The sequence below is a fragment of the Oncorhynchus kisutch genome, linkage group LG6 (genome assembly GCF_002021735.2).
Source record: "Oncorhynchus kisutch isolate 150728-3 linkage group LG6, Okis_V2, whole genome shotgun sequence".
Classification (NCBI taxonomy): domain Eukaryota; kingdom Metazoa; phylum Chordata; class Actinopteri; order Salmoniformes; family Salmonidae; genus Oncorhynchus; species Oncorhynchus kisutch.
Genome location: NC_034179.2, coordinates 81,505,308 through 81,524,250, shown reverse-complemented (window position 1 = coordinate 81,524,250; position 18,943 = coordinate 81,505,308). Strand labels below are relative to the sequence as shown.

General features: G+C 42.3%; 2 protein-coding genes across 15 annotated transcripts in view; one reads left to right on the top strand and one right to left on the bottom strand.

Annotated features, from left to right (window-relative positions):
• Positions 1 to 2,613, bottom strand: part of LOC109897414 (myosin binding protein C2) — a 45,114-nt gene extending 42,501 nt beyond the window's left edge. For 5 of the 13 annotated variants that reach the window (XM_031827887.1, XM_031827890.1, XM_031827891.1 and 2 more), the window contains exon 1: positions 2,428 to 2,613. In XM_031827887.1, coding sequence (XP_031683747.1) covers positions 2,428 to 2,449 — 22 coding nt within the window. In that variant the 5' untranslated portion in view covers positions 2,450 to 2,613. The remainder of the gene's footprint in view (positions 1 to 2,427) is intronic. The other 8 variants (XM_031827888.1, XM_031827893.1, XM_031827885.1 and 5 more) reach the window with 6 other exon arrangements.
• A 6,472-nt stretch (positions 2,614 to 9,085) lies between these two features.
• LOC116352742 (ER membrane protein complex subunit 10) lies at positions 9,086 to 18,943 on the top strand. 2 transcript variants are annotated; one of them, XM_031827884.1, is made up of 8 exons: positions 9,086 to 9,236; positions 12,008 to 12,074; positions 12,196 to 12,308; positions 12,406 to 12,516; positions 12,618 to 12,802; positions 12,964 to 13,054; positions 16,493 to 16,593; positions 17,216 to 18,943. In XM_031827884.1, the coding sequence occupies exons 1-7, from the start codon at positions 9,141 to 9,143 to the stop codon at positions 16,580 to 16,582; spliced, it is 753 nt and encodes a 250-aa protein (XP_031683744.1). In that variant the 5' UTR covers positions 9,086 to 9,140; the 3' UTR covers positions 16,583 to 16,593; positions 17,216 to 18,943. The 2 variants fall into 2 exon arrangements, with proteins under 2 accessions (XP_031683744.1, XP_031683743.1); XM_031827883.1 differs by lacking the exon at positions 16,493 to 16,593 and having other exon boundaries at positions 9,104 to 9,236.

Here is an 18,943-nt window from a genome sequence, read left to right as displayed (position 1 = left end):
TTCACTATTTGTTTAAATTTTTATTCACTGATTAAGATGGTTCTCCCCTTCTGAAGAGCCTCTACTTGAAGGGGTCATGAAACCCTAAACTTTCACTAATCAAATGGCCCCACCGCAAAACACGTTGGTGGGATATCATAACACTCTATTAGGGACATTTCCCTGCACCGGTCTACTGCTCCAGACCCCCAGGGAGGGGGGTGTAAAGATGCTGATCTTTCACTGCATTACAGAGAATAATTAATTGTGTTATTTTCGCTCCCCTGATGAAGGGAAGCAGCACCAACAAACAACTCTTCACCTGTTATCACCCCTCATATTGTCTGTAATTGATACCATGATGTGTCTCACAATCATATACTGTATGTCCAAAACACAAGACATTCATGGCTAATCATTAATATCTCTGATAAAATATTCATATTTTCCACAACACTAGGTTGACCAAGCTTAGGTATTCCCTCTCTGGTATGCTCAATCCCCTTCCTCAGGCTAAGCACACAGGCTGCAGAACTATTCTTAATGCTGTTTATCGGGAAGCGTGCTTTCTCCATGTCCCAGTGGCTTCTTGAGTACCAGACAGTCATCATGGGGGAGGGGAAGGCTCCGGGGCTGAGTTGAAGTTCAAAGGGGGGGCAAGGATTGGGGTTGGTGGAAAAGTAAGGGAGTGCAGTCTAAAGGATGGAATTAATGTGGTGACAGGAACACGATCTACATGATGTCATGATGCTAGATTGGCAACACATGGCTGAGACATAAAGAAATTGGTGTGGGATTACTCTGAGCCGGCCAGGCAGGCAGTATAAACAGGAATAACAGTGGTGAAACGAAGGGTGTGTAAGGTAAGATGACAGAGTACAGTAAAAGAGTTATAAAACATATAGTAAATACAGTACAATATATTGTATGTCCTTTGAATGCATTTACTGTATATAGTTAATAGTCTATGGTAAGGATCCAAACAGGCCACATTAATCGGTTAGCCCAATGAAAGAGTTCAGTAGAGGTGTAAGTGAAGTAGACAGGCAATCAGGGTCAGATAGATTGAGCCTCTGAGGTGCAGAGAAGTGATGTGAAGAGGTCACACCTGACATGGCATAACCTCCTCCGACACATCATCTCGTTCATCTGTCTCCCCTCATCTTATCGGTATGCTTTACTATGCTACTGCTCTACTCTGTTCTTCCACACTACACTCTTAGAAAAAATTGTTTCAAAAGGGTTTTTCAGCTGTCCCCATGGGAGAACCCTTTTTGGTTCCAGGTAGAACGCTTTTTGGTTCCAGGTAGAACCCTCTGTAGAAAGGGTTATACATGGAACCCAAAAGGGTTCTTCAAAGGGTTCTCCTATGGGGAAAGCCCAAGAACCATTTAAGATTCTAGATAGCACCTTTCTTTCTAAGAATGATTCTTCTCCCTCCCTCCCTGTTTGAGTCTCTCAAATGTCATGTTGCCATGTGATTTACAGTGCCTTAAGGTCACTGTTGAAAAGAGACCATGACATATTTTAGATCCCCTCAGATAGACAAACATTACTACATACGGGCAATAAATTTCACTGACACTTATGGCAATGTTTTGTCAACAGATGCCGGAGCTGCAATGTCTAGGTCTTCACAACAACTAATTCCATGCATAAAAGACCTACGTATTGCTGGTGTTAATGCTGTCTGAATATAGGCCAACAATGTATAAGTCCTCACACTGGAACCCCTTTTCCCCCATATCAACAGTGTGGGTCTATTACAGACACGGGAGGACTTTGTGGTGTAAAAGAGCACAGATCTGTGCAAATAATAACATGAACCTTTTATAATCTATAACCTCATTTGAACAGATATGTGCTATTTTCGATGGTGTCAAATAGATGGTTTGTAGATGTTCAGTAGATCAAAAATCTATCAACAACATTTTAACTAACTATCCACTCTAACCATAGACCTAACTTAACCCTTATCATAATGTCTATAATAATAAAAGTTCCAAACTAACTATTGAGACGAGATAGGCCTCTACCTTGCCACTGTCTGGACTCTCCACCATCACAAAAACATGCAGATTCTCACTATCTTTCCTGCCATCCACTTTTCTCTTTACCTCACTCTACCTTCATAATGAATGCAGCCTATGTTAATTCAGAGGATTTCATCACTTTGTCATGCTTATCGTAACATTTCCCAACAGATATGCCAATAAACTTCATATATTACTACTTTGAACGCTATGGGGTTATAAAGTGCAAAAACAACAACATATCCCATTATCAACAACATACTATCTTACGTAGGGAACCAGCCTATGGGAGTACTAGAGAGTCTGTCTCGGTCGATGACAGGAAGAACACTGACCAATATAGATACACAGAAGTCCAAAGAGGACACTAGCTGTACAACAGTACTGAAGCTTATGATATGTAGGACCTGCTTACCTGGCTTCTTGGCTTCGGGCATAGCTGCGATAGTGTGTCTATCTCTTCCTTCGACTGTGTCTCCCTCACTCCTTGTCTGTTAGTGTCTGCTTTTCCTCCTTCATCCCTTTTTATTCCCTCCTCCCTCTCCACTTCAGTCCCCCTCCCCAGGAAAAGACTGTCAGATGACACCTAGAGGGGATCCAGGAGCTCTGAGGAAAGAAGGAAGGGGTAGAGGGTGAGAAGGAAAGGAAGACAACATAGAGGTGAATGGGGGTTGGATGCAGTAATGAAGAGGACGACCGGGCTGGAAACTGTTAATTGGTTAACACGGTAGGGCAGGAGCCAGCCCATTACCTAATTGATTTACACACCGATTAGCATTGATTGACAGGTTGATTGTCTGACTGTTCTCTATATCACTTTTGACTGTCTAACACAAGACACCTTAGGCAAGTTTCCATTGACCCAGGTTTATCCAACAAAATCAGTGGTGCCCCACCTGTTTAGTGAAGACATCAAAACTATGAAATAACACATATGGAATCATGTCGTAACCAATTTTGTTTTCATCAAATCAAAATATATTTTAGATTCTTCAAAGTAGCCACCCTTTGCGTTGATGACAGCTTTGCACACTCTTGGTATTCTCTCAACCAGCTTCAAGAGGGATGCTTTTCCAACAGTCTTGAAGGAGTTCCCATATATGCTGAGCACTTGTAGGCTGCTTTTCCTTCACTCTGCAGTCCAACTCATCCCAAACCATCTCAATTGGGTTGAGGTGGGGTGATTGTGGAGGCCAGGTCATCTGATGCAGCACTCCATCACTCTCCTTCTTGGTCAAATAGCCCTTACACAGCCTGGAGGGGTGTTTTGGGTCATTGTCCTGTTGAAAAATAAATTGTAGGCCCACTAAGCACAAACCAGATGGGATGGCGTATCGCTGCAGAATGCTGTGGTAGCCATGCTGGTTAAGTGTGCCTTGAATTCGAAATAAATCACTGTCGGTGTCACTAGCAAAGCTCCCCCACACCATCACACCTTCTCCTCCATGCTTCACGGTGGGAACCACACACAAGGAGATCATTCGTTCACCTACTCTGTGTCTCACAAAGACACGGCGGTTGGAACCAAAAATCTACAATTTGGACTCATCAGACCAAAGGACAGATTTCCACCGGTCTAATGTCCTTTGCTCGTTTTCTTGGTCCAATTCACACAGTCTCCTTTGAACAGTTGATGTTGAGTTATGTCTGTTACTTGAACTTTGTGAAGCATTTATTTGGGCTGCAATCTAAGATGCAGTTAACTCTAATAAACGTATCCTCTGCAGCAGAGGTAATTCTGGCTCTTCCTTACCTGTGGCGGTCCTCATAAGAGCCAGTTTCATCATAGTGCTTGATGGTTTTTGCAACTGCACTTGAAGAAACTTTCAAAGTTCTTGAAATATTCTGGATTGACTGACCTTCATGTCTTAAAGTAATGATGGTCTGTCGCACACCTGTTAATTGAAATACATTCCAGGTGACAACCTCATGAAGCTGGTTGAGAGAATGCTAAGAGTATGCAAAGCTGTCATCAAGGCAAATGAGTGGCTACTTTGAAGAATCTCAAATGTAAAATATATTTTGATTTGTTTAACACTTTTTGGGATACTACATGATTCCATATGTATTATTTGCATATTTGTAAAGAATAGCTGGTACCCAAAATCTAAGGAAGTCTCTAGATTTTGCTCGCCTGAAGTAGAGTATCTCATGATAAGCTGTAGACCACACTATTTGCCAAGAGAGTTTTCATCTATATTTTTTGTGGCTGTTTATTTACCACCACAGACGGATGCTGGCACTAAGACCGCACTCAGTCAGCTGTATAAGGAAATAAGCAAACAGGAAACCTCACACCCAGAGGCGGCGCTCCTAGTGGCCGGGGACTTTAATGCAGGGAAACTTAAATCAGTTTTACCTATTTTCTATCAGCATGTTAAATGCGCAACCAGAGGGAAAAAATTCTAGATCACCTGTACTCCATACAAACGCATACAAAGCTCTCCCTTGCCCTCCATTTGGCAAATCTGACCACAATTCTATCCTCCTGAATCCTGTGTATAAGCAAAAATTAAAGCAGGAAGCACCAGTGACTTGGTCAATAAAAAAGCGGTCAGATGAAGCAGATGCTAAACTACAGGACTGTTTTGCTAGCACAGACTGGAACATGTTCCCGGATTCTTTTGATGGCATTGAGGAGTACACCACATCAGTCACTGCCTTTATCAATAAGTGGTTCGAGGACGTTGTCTCCACAGTGACTGTACGCACATACCCCAACCAGAAGCCATTGATTACAGGCAACATTCGCACTGAGCTAAAGGGTAGAGCCGCCGCTTTCAAGGTGCGGGACTCTAACCAGGAAAGCTTATAAGAAATCCTCCTATGCCTTCTGACAAACCATCAAACAGGCAAAGCGCCAATACAGGACTAAGATCGAATCGTACACCACCGGCTCCGACGCTTGTCTTATGTGGCAGGGCCTGCAAACTAATACAGACTACAAAGGGAAGCACAGCCGCGAGCTGCCCAGTGACACAAGCCTACCAGATGAGCTAAATCACTTCTATGCTCGCTTCAAGGCAAGCAACACTGAGGCATGCATGACAGCATCAGCTGTTCCGGACGACTGTGTGATCACGCTCTCCGTTGCCGACGTGAGTAAGACCTTTAAACAGGTCAGCATTCACAAGGCCGTGGGGCCAGACGGATTACCAGGACGTGTGCTCCTGGCATTTGCTAACCAACTGGCATGTCTCTTCACTGACATTTTCAACATGTCCCTAACTTGAGTCTGTAATACCAACAGACCACCATAGTCCCTGTGCCCAAGAACACTAAGATAACCTGACTAAATGACCACAGACCCGTAGCACTCACATCCGTAGCCATGAAGTGCTTTGAAAGGCTGGCATTGGCTCATATTATCACCATTATCTCAGAAACCCTAGACACACACCAATTTGCATACCGCCCAAACAGATCCACAGATGATGCAATCTCTATTGCACTCCACACTGCCCTTTCCCACCTGGACTACAGCTCAGCGTTCAACACCATAGTGCCCTCAAAGCTCATCACTAAGCTAAGGATTCTGGGACTAAACACCTCCCTCTGCAACTGGATCCTGGACTTCCTGACGGGCCGCCCCCAGGTGGTGAGGGTAGGTAGCAACACATCCGCCACGCTGATCCTGAACACTGGAGTCCCTCAAGGGTGTGTGCTCAGTCCCCTTCTGTACTCCCTGTTCACCCACGACTGTGTGGCCAGGCACGACTCAAACACCATCATTAAGTTTGCAGACGACACAACAGTGGTAGGCCTGATCACCGACAACGACGAGACAGCCTAAAGTGAAGAGGTCAGAGACCTGGCCGAGTGGTGCCAGAATAACAACGTACAGTGCCTTGCAAAAGTATTCATCCCTCTTAGCATTTTTTCTATTTTGTTGAATTACAACCTGTAATTTAAATTGATTTTTATTTGGATTTCATGGAATGGACCTGAACTGCTACTATAGATCTGACCCGAGTGGACTGAATGATCCATATTAGAGGTTGACGCTTGATTATTTTAACACTAAAATTCTAATTTGAGATACAAGTTAAGGACCATACACCAACTGGTGCACCCACTCTGATCTTCCAAGGTTCTTAACTTCTCAGTAGGGGCTCATAAGATATTAATGGGTGATTCCTCACAAACTACAACAAAAGAAGGTGATTTCAGAGATTTCCACAAAATGTAATCCATAGAAGGGTCTTTTGGAAGGATTGTTGACACCAATTGTTGCTTTGTAGCAGCTACAGATGAAACATTATGGAGTCTTAAAGGAGGCCTGGGTAAGGCCAAAATGTCAAAAATATTCTAAATTCAATTAATTAATTCTCAATTATGCGTTAAGATAAATATGCCAAATATATGTCAACAATCCTTACTCTGTGGATTAAATTACATGAAAATCTTATTTCACTCTAGTTTCGTGATGCATCCAGATTATTCTTTTTGAAGGTCATTCTACAGTTTCACATGAAGGGACATGCTGTGTACATGGTGCTGATTGTCCTAAGAATAGTATGGAGGGGTGTACAGAGAGGCAGTACCATTGTCTGAGAGTGGTGACAGAGAGTAATGGGCAGCCCCAGCGAGAGGGAATGGATTCAAAGCAAGAATTTGAGAGAATCACATGGCAGGGGAGTTGCCATGTCCCATAAGCAACGCTCACACATTCAGACAGAAACAGGAATCCTGGGAAGGAAGGTAAAATATACAGGTTTCAAGTGAACAGGATGGTACATGACTACACTCCTGGGCCTTTTGCTTGTATTGAATGTGTGACAATGTGAGTATCTGTGTAGCCGATTTACTATTATGCTCGCACTCACTCTCTATGTCACAGCAAATAATATATTTGAAGTCCATAATATACATAATTAGTCTCACGGATAACCCTAGGCCTATAAATGATTTTGTAAAAGAAGGGTAATATATTAAGACAGTGAAATTAAAACGCAAAGAATGGGAGCTCAACACATTATGTTTTGAACAAGACTAATCACGTGTTCTTCAATAAGTCACAAGAACACTTCGTTTTTTACATTCATTTGATGTTCTGCTTTTAGCGTCTGTGCGTCCTTTGTTGTGTTTTATTGTTTTATCAAATTTCCCCTTTGGGAGATTAATAAAGTACTATCTTATTCGACTTTTTTAAACAAAATCAAAAATGTATTCAATTACACGCTAACCACATGTTTACACAAATGCTTGCATCCTACAATGAGGAACTGTAATGTATTTGTTTTTTTAATGACCTGACTACATCATAGAGGAACAATTGTCCAGACAGAGGATTGAGTTTACGAGTGATTAACCTAACTTCACACAGGTTACTGTTTGGCCGTAGCCCACGCCAAATAAATGAAGGACAATCAAATCAAATCAAATTTTATTTGTCACATACACATGGTTAGCAGATGTTAATGCGAGTGTAGCGAAATGCTTGTGCTTCTAGTTCCGACAATGCAGTAATAACCAACGAGTAATCTAGCTAACAATTCCAAAACGACTACCTTATACACACAAGTGTATAGGGATAAAGAATATGTACATAAAGATATATGAATGAGTGATGGTACAGAGCGGCATAGGCATGATGCAGTAGATGGTATCGAGTACAGTATATACATATGAGATGAGTATGTAAACAAAGTGGCATAGTTTAAAGTGGCTAGTGATACATGTATTACATAAAGATGCAGTATATGATATAGAGTACAGTATATACGTATACATATGAGATAAATCATGTAGGGTATGTAAACATTATATTAAGTAGCATTGTTTAAAGTGGCTAGTGATATATTTTACATCAATTCCCATCAATTCCCATTATTAAAGTGGCTGGAGTTGAGTCAGTGTGTTGGCAGCAGCCACTCAATGTTAGTGGTGGCTGTTTAACAGTCTGATGGCCTTGAGATAGAAGCTGTTTTTCAGTCTCTCGGTCCCAGCTTTGATGCACCTGTACTGACCTCGCCTTCTGGATGATAGCGGGGTGAACAGGCAGTGGCTCAGGTGGTTGTTGTCCTTGATGATCTTTATGGCCACCCTGTGACATCGGGTGGTGTAGGTGTCCTGGAGGGCAGGTAGTTTGCCCCCGGTGATGCGTTGTCAAGAACTCACTAACCTCTGGAGAGCCTTACGGTTGTGGGCGGAACAGTTGCCGTACTAGGCGGTGATACAGCCCGACAGGATGCTCTCGATTGTGCATCTGTAGAAGTTTGTGAGTGCTTTTGGTGACAAGCCGAATTTCTTCAGCCTCCTGAGGTTGAAGAGGCGCTGCTGCACCTTCTTCACGATGCTCTCTGTGTGGGTGGACCAATTCAGTTTGTCTGTGATGTGTACGCCGAGGAACTTAAAACTTACTACCCTCTCCACTACTGTTCCATCGATGTGGATAGGGGGGTGTTCCCTCTGCTGTGTCCTGAAGTCCACAATCATCTCCTTAATTTTGTTGACGTTGAGTGTGAGGTTATTTTCCTGACACCACACTCCGAGGGCTCTCACCTCCTCCCTGTAGGCCGTCTCGTCGTTGTTGGTAATCAAGCCTACCACTGCTGTGTAGGCTTGATTATATTTTACAATCTATAAAACAACCGTGACCTTCTCTTGTGAAGGCCAGACGTAAGAGAAAGAACAATGGCTAAACCTTGTCTTAACTTCCAATGCTCCATCCCCCTGCCCAACCCCCCTCCACGCCACTCCGCCAACCACCAGGAAGCCCGGCATCAGAACATTACAGGCATTCCCGTGATTGGCATATAGCAGGTTGATTGGCATGTTGGATCCCGCGAACACTGGGTACTGGTAAGTTCAACACAACCAGCTAATAGCCTAACACACACGACACGTCTGTGCGTGTCGCTACAATACATAATTTCTGACATTTAGGCCTAAGCATTATTGAATTGTGAGGGTTGGCGTTTCACACCTGAGTCACCAAAGAGTTGGCCTTCCTTTCGTTTTTCAATCTTCTGTTTTAGACATTTCAACAGTCCTGCATGAAGTTAGCTATCAACGCTACTCTATAGCCACCTGCAGTTTACTATAGGTCAGTGCTCGTACTCCAGTATACTACGTCATCGCGTAACATTGTAGTTCAATGTTTACTTTGACGCACGGTCCGACAAAATGGCTTCAGTTCCACGGTCGTTTTTGTTACTGTCAATTATTCCCACAATACTTATATTGTGTGCTGATTTTGCGTGTTGCAACACTGGCAGAAAGGTATGTCAAAACCACTTTTTTTTTTCTTTGCCAATATCTAATTCCATTAACTTGGACAACTAGTGTGCTTGCTGTTAGCTCTTGCTAACCGTCCGACCTTAGCTAACTAGCCAAATGAGTTAATGAAGACAACACATGAATGCAAAACAGCTGTTCAATATGCATCAAATACAGCGTTACTTACTGTGCAGATAATGTTTTCACCAACGTCTATCAAACATGCAACGTTGGCTAAGTAGGCAGCAAAATTAGCGTTATAGTAACGCTAGCTAGATTGATATTGTGTTGTTTAGCTAGCTAACGTTATCTAGGTAGGTGGTTTTGACAGCCTTGGTGGTGGTGCTCAATTTGTCACGCCATGGTAGTCATTTGTAATATTGTACGGATGTGTTCAACACATACGCACTGTAAATCAAGCCAAGAAGAATTCGGATCAATACCACAATGTTTGAATGGCAGGACCAATTTGTGGAAATGTCATCTTACATCTGAACTGCTCATTGTAAAGTGTTCCCAGGGTATATATCTATATTACAGCATCCAATGGGGCCCTATCTAACGTTAGCCTACTGCACTCTTTGCTCCTTCTTGCTGCAACACTTCTATTGAAAAATGTTCTACCCCCAACTTTCAAAAGCCAATCAAATTAGTTCTGCAGGCCATAGTGCAGATCTGCCCTGGGAACTGCCAATGCAGTAAGTAAAACTACTAGCCAGAATAGATTCCGATCCTACGCTTGTTTACATCTGCGTTGGGGTCGGATAGTTTCGATTCTTGCTTAGGTTAATACACCACGGGGGATGAGAAAATGCTTTACACTTCAAAATGTCCCATTATCCCAACTGTTACACCACCGAGAAGAATGAAGGACTGCTAATCAAAGTAAACCATCATATTGGTGTTGAGAACAATGCGGCTGGGGCAGCAGCTAGTTAGAGGAGAAAACAGCCCTTGCCTTAAATGTCTAAGAAAAATGAGGAGAGAGGAAACGCCAAATTAATTAGGTCTATAATCAATAGCCTCACTGTTAAATGTAAGACAGATCCTGCTTCTGTTGCCTATTTGAGTGTTTAGTTGATAGCCTACTGATTCTGTGAGCACCAACAATTTCACAAATTCTGCTGTTTTTAATCTTTGCTATGCTGTAATAAAGGCTTTACACTTTTAAAAAAAAATTGACCAGCCTCTCTGGCATTATTTATAATGTATTTAGTGTTTGCCCTGTTCCAAATTGACCGAAAAAAAATATTTATGATAATAATAACCCCTTTTCCTTGATCTCCTTCATATTGTTATTATTATTATGATCATCCTTATAATAATACGTCATGTCATTATCATGAGTAGGCATAGTATAGCAACCTCGTATAACCACCATCAAGCTTTAGGCCAAAGAGTGCATCCTGTTTAGTCTTAATACCATAACTTACTTAGGCCTATATACTTATATAGGCTACTGCATCACTCAATCATTTATCCGTTGATGTCATCACACAGCAATGGAATCAAGCATTTTAATTTTAAAATAACAAGTAATGATTTAATTAATAATTAGCGTAAACAATAAATAGGCCTAAACCGTTTCATTTCGGAAATGCATTCACAAATTATTTTAGTCTTTGCTGTAATAAAGGCTTTACAAAAAAACATTACAACAGACTAATTTATTTAGTGTTGTTTACATTGTTTGAAACGGTCAGGAAAATTATATTGTAGTCTAATGGCACCTGTTTGGCACACACAGGACTAATATGCACGCAGCGCTTGCTCCATACCATCTTTTTCTTGATCTCCAGTATTTTCCACAACTGGCTAAATTTATTCCACCCATCTGGCTTCCCCTTTACCTCCTGCGCAACCAGTAAATGTTCCCCTGCTTCAAGTTTATTTGTCACGTCCTCTGCATTCATTTTGCTGTCACATGTGTTAAGGTGTACAGAGTTTGTTATAACCAATTTATTGATGTGATTATGATATGCTATAGGTCAGTCCCTATTGGTCACGTGATTGCAAAGCATACATATGTCACATAAAGAGAGCACAGGTTGAGGGAATAGGGATAGTTTTTCCTAAACATGAGGAATTTCGGTAACAGAACTTTTCAGTCAGAAATGGCTGTAATTATGTTGCAGCTTCAGCAACACAGACAGTGATATACACACTGATGTTCTGTGGTGGTCTCTGCAGCAGGAAGGAGAGAGACACAACACTATACACACTGATGTTCTGTGGTGGTCTCTGCAGCAGGGAGGAGAGAGAGACAACGGGTGCTAGTCACAGTCATTCGCTGTCTCTTTTTTTTGTAACACAGAGCAGCAAATCTGAGCCAGGCAGCACAATCAAATCAATTGCGGTCGGATTCCCTCTAGTCATTTGTGTCTTAACTATTTCATCAAACAGTTCGCTTAAAGCATCAGACAGGCTCTGTGCATATAGTTGAAACACATAGGATGTGTCAATCGATTGGTCGAAAGAACAGACAACTCTTGGTCGACCAATATTTTCTTTTAGTCGGGGGGACAACAAAGTAGCTGATTGGCTGACAGACACTGCCATTAAAAAATAAATTCTCGGTCTAACATTTGGGATAATTGGACAATTCCTAGTACAACACAATTCTGTGGATTGAGGTACGTTTTCCAAGCCATATCTCGCTCCAGCTCCGCAGTGTCTTAATCTAAACAGGAAGCTTGTTTCACCACAGTGTACCTGTAAGCAAGAGTCGGAATCTATTCTTTCTAGTAAAACTGCATCTATTTCCTTCTCCACAGACTGGTGATGGGCTGGACACAGACTTCAGTGGATTCTCTGTCCCTCTTGAGCATTCCTTTGAAGTTGGTGAGTATGTATTGTCTAACTGATACGTTATTCTTCAAGGTTCTATTTTCCAAATGAAGGAGATATCAAGGTCACGATTTTGGTGAACATCGTGTGTTGTTATACCATTTCTTTCTTTCAGATGATGTGTCTCGGTTCCGTATGCGTGGAGCTCTGCAGTTAAGGGGTGGGAGGGAGACCAGTGTGTCCCTCTCCCAGAGCCAGCTATCAGAGGAGGACAGGAAAACTCTGAAGGTGGGAGAGGAAGGTAGAGGCAGATGTGGTTTTGATTTTACTGTCAGCAGTCAGGATTTTGTTCTGAATCTGTATCCCTCCTGTCCCTCTGACACAGGAAGTGGCTGCTGTGGATGGTTTGTACAAAATCCGAGTGCCCAGAGTGTCTTTGACAGACAGGCAGACAGAGCGCCAGATGGATGGCTACCTGACGGCGTTCGTCAGAGCGGTATGTGTGTCTTACCCTCATAGCAAGCTGAAATTAAAAAGACAACACACCTCATTGGCATTTTGTTTTGTAAACATATGTTTCTTCTCTGTCTCCCTCAGTGCTCTTTAGTTGAATCCCACCTCAGCGATGTCATCACCCTCCACACGGATGTCTCAGGCTACCTCATCGGCGTTTCCATAGTGACCATTCCAGGCGCGTGTCGGGGGACAGAGGTGGAGGACGAAGTTGATCTGGAGGCCTTTAACACTACGCTGACCATCATAGCGCCTACTAATGCACCCCAGTGAGTCATCAGTCCTTATTGATGTTCTGGTCACAGAAATATGGTTCTGGCTTTATCAAATCTTAATTTGATTTGATTTTCTAACTCTTTTGAAGTTTGGAGTCGACTTCAACCTTTCTCTTTCTCTGTCTAACAATATCCTTCATCATCCTCTCCCCCAGGCCGGAGACTGCTCTGTTTATTGAGCGCATGGACATAGAACATGAAAAGAGAGGCAAGCCACAGGAGCAGAAATCCTTCTTTGCCAAATATGTAAGTGTGCATAGACATCTGTGGTTTGTGTCCTGCACTGTGGGCTCTTCAAGTCTTTTAAACTCCGCTCTGCTGTTCAGTCTTGAGCTGCTCTGTTCCATTATATACATATACACTAAGTGTACGAAACATTAGGAACACCTGCTCTTTCCATGACAGACCGACCAGGGGAATCCAGGTGAAAGCTTTGATCCCTTATTGTCACTTGTTAAATCCACTTCAATCAGTGTAGATGAAGGGGAGGAGACAGGTTAAAGAAAGATTTTTAAGCCTCGAGACAATTGAGACATGGATTGTGTATGTGTGCCATTCAGAGGGTATATGGGCAAGACAAAATATTTAAGTGCCTTTGAACATGGTATGTAGGTGCCAGGCGCACCGGTTTGTGTCAAGAAATGCAACGCTGCTGGATTTGTCCTCTCTCAACACTTTCCTGTGTGTATCAAGAATGGTCCACCACCAAAAGGACATCAACGCTTTCCATACCTTGTAGATAGGGCTGTGGCGGTAATGACATTTCATAAGCCGGTGATTGTCAAGCAAATAACTGCCGGTCTCACGGTAATTTACCGTTAATTAACATAAACACATTTAGCATCTCCTGTCTTCCACGCACAGCCTACAAGCAACTGATGGAGATCTTTGGAACATCTACATTTTAAAATGTAATAAATCCATGTAATATAGCCTACACCTTCACAATAAATCCATTATTTATTTTAGACAGGTCTAAAGAAACATGACATGAAGAAAATGTGGTCTATTTCAGAACAGGGTAGCATACTCTGAGTGTTAGGCCCTGATCTGGCTATGCCATGTGGCTGTGGGCTGCACTAGTTCATTTAGCAGACAAGATTTGCTAAAATTCCGTGGCATTATTTGATATTATTTTATAATATCAAGAATACAATTGGTTGAATAAAATAGAAAGGATATTTTGATTTGAGGGAGTGCGCACATGCGGCTATTCTGTGTTGAGCAATTAACAAAGAAACAGGTACTCCTTAATTTAGAGATATTTATGTAACTTTAGTTGTGATACAAATGTTGGGCTATATGTTTTGATTTTTAATACATTCTAAGGCTGCATGATGCGACTAATGATGATTTGAAAAAAGTTGCATGAAAGGCATGAGCTCTGCTTTGTTTCTAGCGTAGGTTGTACACATCAGTCTCTCATTCACAATTTGACAAGCACTTGATAATGCCTCGAATTTCCTGGTGGCATCCCCTTTGTGTGGCCGTATTGCTCCTTAAAAAATCCATGCCATTGCCACCAGTGGTCGTTGTGCCCTTGGGCTGAATATAATAATTATAATTCCCTTCTCCTGGCTGCATGATCCAAAGCACCTCTCACTCAAATGGCTCTCCGTCACGTGATCATGTCTTTCTCACAGGCTACAAGTGAAGACAGACACCTTGGGGACGCCACTGCGTGCGTCCTTATCCAATTCTGAGGCGCATATTGAAGATATTGGAAGAACTGTCCACATTTACTTTTCGTCAGTCAACAAGATGAGAAGGCCTAACGAATAGCAAAAGCACTAGACCATGTCAATCCCCCATAGTACAAAAATGGACCTATTCTGTGCGAGAAATAAATATTCCCAAAATAGTCTAGGACAGTTGTGGGATGGGATAGATCCCAAATGAAAACCACCACTAGCATCAAAAAACATTTTTTAAGCAATGAAGCTGATACAACAGATCAGAACATTTAGTTTAAAATGTTGCTAAACTATTAGGCATTTCTTCACATTATAAGCGCAGCAATGCGCACATGACAGTAGGCTAAAAGTGCGGCTGTCCATTAGTGGGAAAATATCATTCTCAAAGGTGACCGCAAATGCGATTATGCATGTAATGCTTTTATTTATATATTTATAAGGTGTATTTTTATGGTGAAAATTGTCTTCCCCCAAACTTGACTCACATGCTGCGTATGTATGCCAGTTAGGCTCTGAACCCGTTGTAAAGCTGATTTTAATATGCATCATTTTCAGAAGTTATTTGGCAACTTTTGATATGGTTTGTATCACAACTAGGCTACATGAGGTGTGCGACTATGATTTGAAAAAGTCGCAAAAAAAGGCATGCGCTGTTTCTTTCCTTACTGCACACAAGCTGGGCATCATTCACAAGTGATAACACATCATTCACAAGTGAAAGACTAATATTATCACCCATCAGACTATTCTTGATTTATTCTTGTCTTTACATAACTAAATTTCACACATTATTTAGTATTTGATTTAGAATGTACCATTATCCACGTGTCGGAACGGGCAGGGGGAAGAAATACATATCATCTATGCACTTAAATAGCGAATAGAGGACGATTTTCACGTGGTTCATTTTCTTGCCAGCCAGGTCAGCTAATCTCCTGTTGTAAAGAGAAGCAATGTGCTTAATATTATGAAAGTTGAGAAATAAATATAGTAGGCCTAGCCCATAGAAAGCTGACGGGATCCTCCTCTGTTTAAGAGGCCATCACACGCATGGGCTCTCATTACGTGTTTTGATTTTCGATTAAATTTGCATTGATGTCAAAGTGATTAGAGGGACAGTAGAGAGCTGAGTACCAGGCAGTTAGCAAGTTTTGTAGGCTACTAATGATCAGCAGCAGCATAAGAGCTTGGAGAAGCCTAATTACCGTGACTAAACGGTCACGTGGAATTTGACTGTAATCATGACTCGTGATCGCCGGTGTGGCAGTAATACGGTCACTGTAACTGCCCTACTTGTAGAGTCCATGTCCCAATGAATTGAGGCTGTTCTGAGGGCAAAGAGGGGGGTGCAACTGAATATTAGGAAGGTGTTCCTAAGTTTGGTATACTCGGTGTATATGTGCATGTTGTTAGGTGTCTTTGTTTTGTCTAACCCTAGCCAATCCGGATATGTCCTGTCCTGAGGGGTATGCTACGATTTGAAGCTACTCGGGGTTTTCTAAAGCTAGCTAGCTTCAGTTAGCTTCACATTCCAGCCCAGGCTTTATCCGTACTCCGACGGTTGATATTGGTTGTCCGCCTGCCGCTAACTCTACGTATTTTAACACACAAAGTCGTCTTCCTCAAATGAAGGGGATGGTGACTCAATCTTTGCGAGAGGGAGGGAATCTGATTGCGTTGGTCCTCGACTCGTGGCTCAGACACTTCATTCAGGATAAATGGAGTTAGCCCTGAGTTAACCCGAATGGGAGCAGGGTAGTATCCCGAGTTTAACTCCGTTGACCAACGTTACCTCACAAACTGCTCCAACCGCATTCACAGTATAGGGGTCTGTGCTGTGTTGTTTTATGTGCTGTGCTTCCATTGCTGTGTTTGATTTAATCAGTGCTGTTGTCTGAGTTTGTGTTGCTGATTGTGACTGTGTCATTTGTTGACTCAGTGCTGTGCTGTGCCGTTTGTTGACTTCGTGCTATGCTGTGCTGTGTTCCAGTGGTATTTGATTCTGGGAGGTGCAATCTTCCTCATGGCCAGCAGTTCGGCACAACCCTCAGCAGGGGGAGCCGAAGAGCAGCAGAGCTGATTCCCACTCAAGTACTGTTCTCACTTTGGCTCATTCAGCAACTCACTCTGGGCTGTCAGCCTATGTCTGTGCCTCGCTCCGTGTCTCTTCTGCTTCTTGCAAGCTTATGTATATATGTGTTATACTGTTCACTGATTTGATTAACGCTAACATTTTTCACTAATCATTTTTCCTGTTTGTCCCTCCCTTCCTGTCCTTGTCATTCAAGGTCAATGCTAATGATCCAGTGCTAATGATCTTTTTTTTTTGTCACTGCAGACCTTTAATTAATCCAGGTGTGTCCCATTGATTAGTAATAAGCTGAAGCACTCTGGTCAAATAGGATTAGACAACATACACACCTTCATTGCTAAAGTGGATTAGATTATCACAGTTTAAGTAGCCAAAGTCACCACAGTGATTTTGTGCCTCCTTCTTTTACACACTTGTCATTGGCATTGACCTTGAGTTGTGTCTCACTTCACTGTTCACCTGAGTGAGTGAGGTGAGTGAGGTGGACATTGAACGGGATGAAACTGTGGGACTGTTGTGCAGGAGCAGCATCACTAATCACAGCTTGTAGTCTTACCCTGAGTTAGATTAACATCTTGTATCATTTGATAATAACATGAACATCTGCCTTCCTCTCTCCAGTGGATGTACATTGTTCCCCTCGTTCTCTTCCTGATGATGTCAGGAGCTCAGGATCAGTCCGGGGGTGGAGCAGCTAATGGAGGAGGCCGATGATTGCCATGCCAACATGATTTATGTGGAGCAGTTTCTTCTACTTGTAAATAATTATGTAGAGAAATGCACACCATTCAACACACTGTTACACATAAACTAATATGGACAGATGAGCTAACCTTGAACGTATGTCATGAACTTCATTTTTAATATTGAACTGATGGGAAAAATTTAATATTTATTACTACCTGATAACTGTGTCTGTCGGACTATGGTATTGATAGCCAGTATGATGCTGCTGGATACATATTCAAGAGTGGGGTGGGTGGGGGACGCTGAGGAAAGAGGGAAATGGCAGTTGTTTTCAGTCTTCTCTACTCCACTAGATGTCCTCTTTCTCTGCCCATCCAGAACGATGCCTTGTTGAAGATTCGTTCAACATTAACGCAATTCAATGGAGGATGACAAAGGGAAATTGTCGCTTTCGTGAACATGTCACCATGCAGCATTTTGTTTGTGGTAATTCTTAAAAGTACATTGTGTAATAGCTGTAGACAGTGTAATAAGGTGTATTTATTATGTGTTTAACTATTGCAGTGTCAGAGAACTGTCATTCAGATCACATACCCTGTCCTGCTATTAATCTCTATTTTATTGCACGGCTTGACTGGCACACATATTCAAGCGGGCACATAAAACCACATCAAAGCAGTCATGCTTCACAGTCCAATAATACAGTGTTGCCAGGACACTATTGAGTCACTGGTTAAGTCCAACCCCTCTCCTCAAATTTCTTCTCTGATCTGTTACTCTGTCCCTCCTTGTGAAAATCCTTCTGCTGTCCATCTTCTATTCAATTCTCTGCCTGGCTCTCTGGTACTGCCTTGACTCCCATCTAATTTTTGCTGAATTCTAAGCCACAGTTTCACTCTGTCTCAGTGTCTTTACCACCCTTCTCTCTGTCTGTCTCTACCACCCTTATCCCACTGTCTCTCTACCACCCTTCTCCCTCTGACTCTACCCTTCTCCTTCTGTCTCTACCACCCTTCCCCCTCTCGGTCTCTACCCATCTCCCAATTGGTCTCTACCCTTCTCACTCTCTGTCTGTCTTCCAATTACACTTCTCCTCTCCCTCATATTTATAAGAATGAGTCAGGCTAGGGGGATTGTAGAATGCCAGCAGTATAGCTTTAGAGACAGAATGTTCTGGAACCCCTGTGTCAACATGGCCACCCCTCATCAGTCCGACTCAACGTTAATTTGTCTGTTTTTAGTCTATGTACACAGCTGTGAGGTGTAGTCCCTTATTCTCAGAGGCTCAGTGTTGAGCTTTAGTGTCCTCTGCCCCCCCACATCACCAGCTACCACTTTGGTCCTACAAACACAGCATTATGTTAGGCTCTGCCCTGACACCTTTAACCTCAACCTTATCCCCATGTTCCTCCCACCTCGCTCTGTTAACTTGAGAAAGGAAGGGATGAGGTGACGAGGACAGCTGAAGGAAAAAGGAGAGCTTGAATGGAAGAAGGGAGAGAACAATAAAGTAATTTGTTAGTTTAAAAAAATGACAAACACTCAAGCAATGTGGGGAAAAATGTCTCTTCTTTCTAGTGACAGCCCACAGGTACATGGAAGTATGAAATACAAATATAACAATGTGTGAATATATCTGAATAAATATGATTTTGAATGTTA

What these genes read in the sequence shown, in the direction of transcription:
- LOC116352742 (XM_031827883.1), top strand. Translation starts at nt 9,141, where the DNA reads ATGGCTTCAGTTCCACGGTCGTTTTTGTTACTGTCAATTATTCCCACA. An exon ending in AGGACAGGAAAACTCTGAAG is followed by an intron (nt 12,309 to 12,405) that starts GTGGGAGAGGAA and finishes CCTCTGACACAG; the next exon opens with GAAGTGGCTGCTGTGGATGG. An exon ending in TGACGGCGTTCGTCAGAGCG is followed by an intron (nt 12,517 to 12,617) that starts GTATGTGTGTCT and finishes TGTCTCCCTCAG; the next exon opens with TGCTCTTTAGTTGAATCCCA.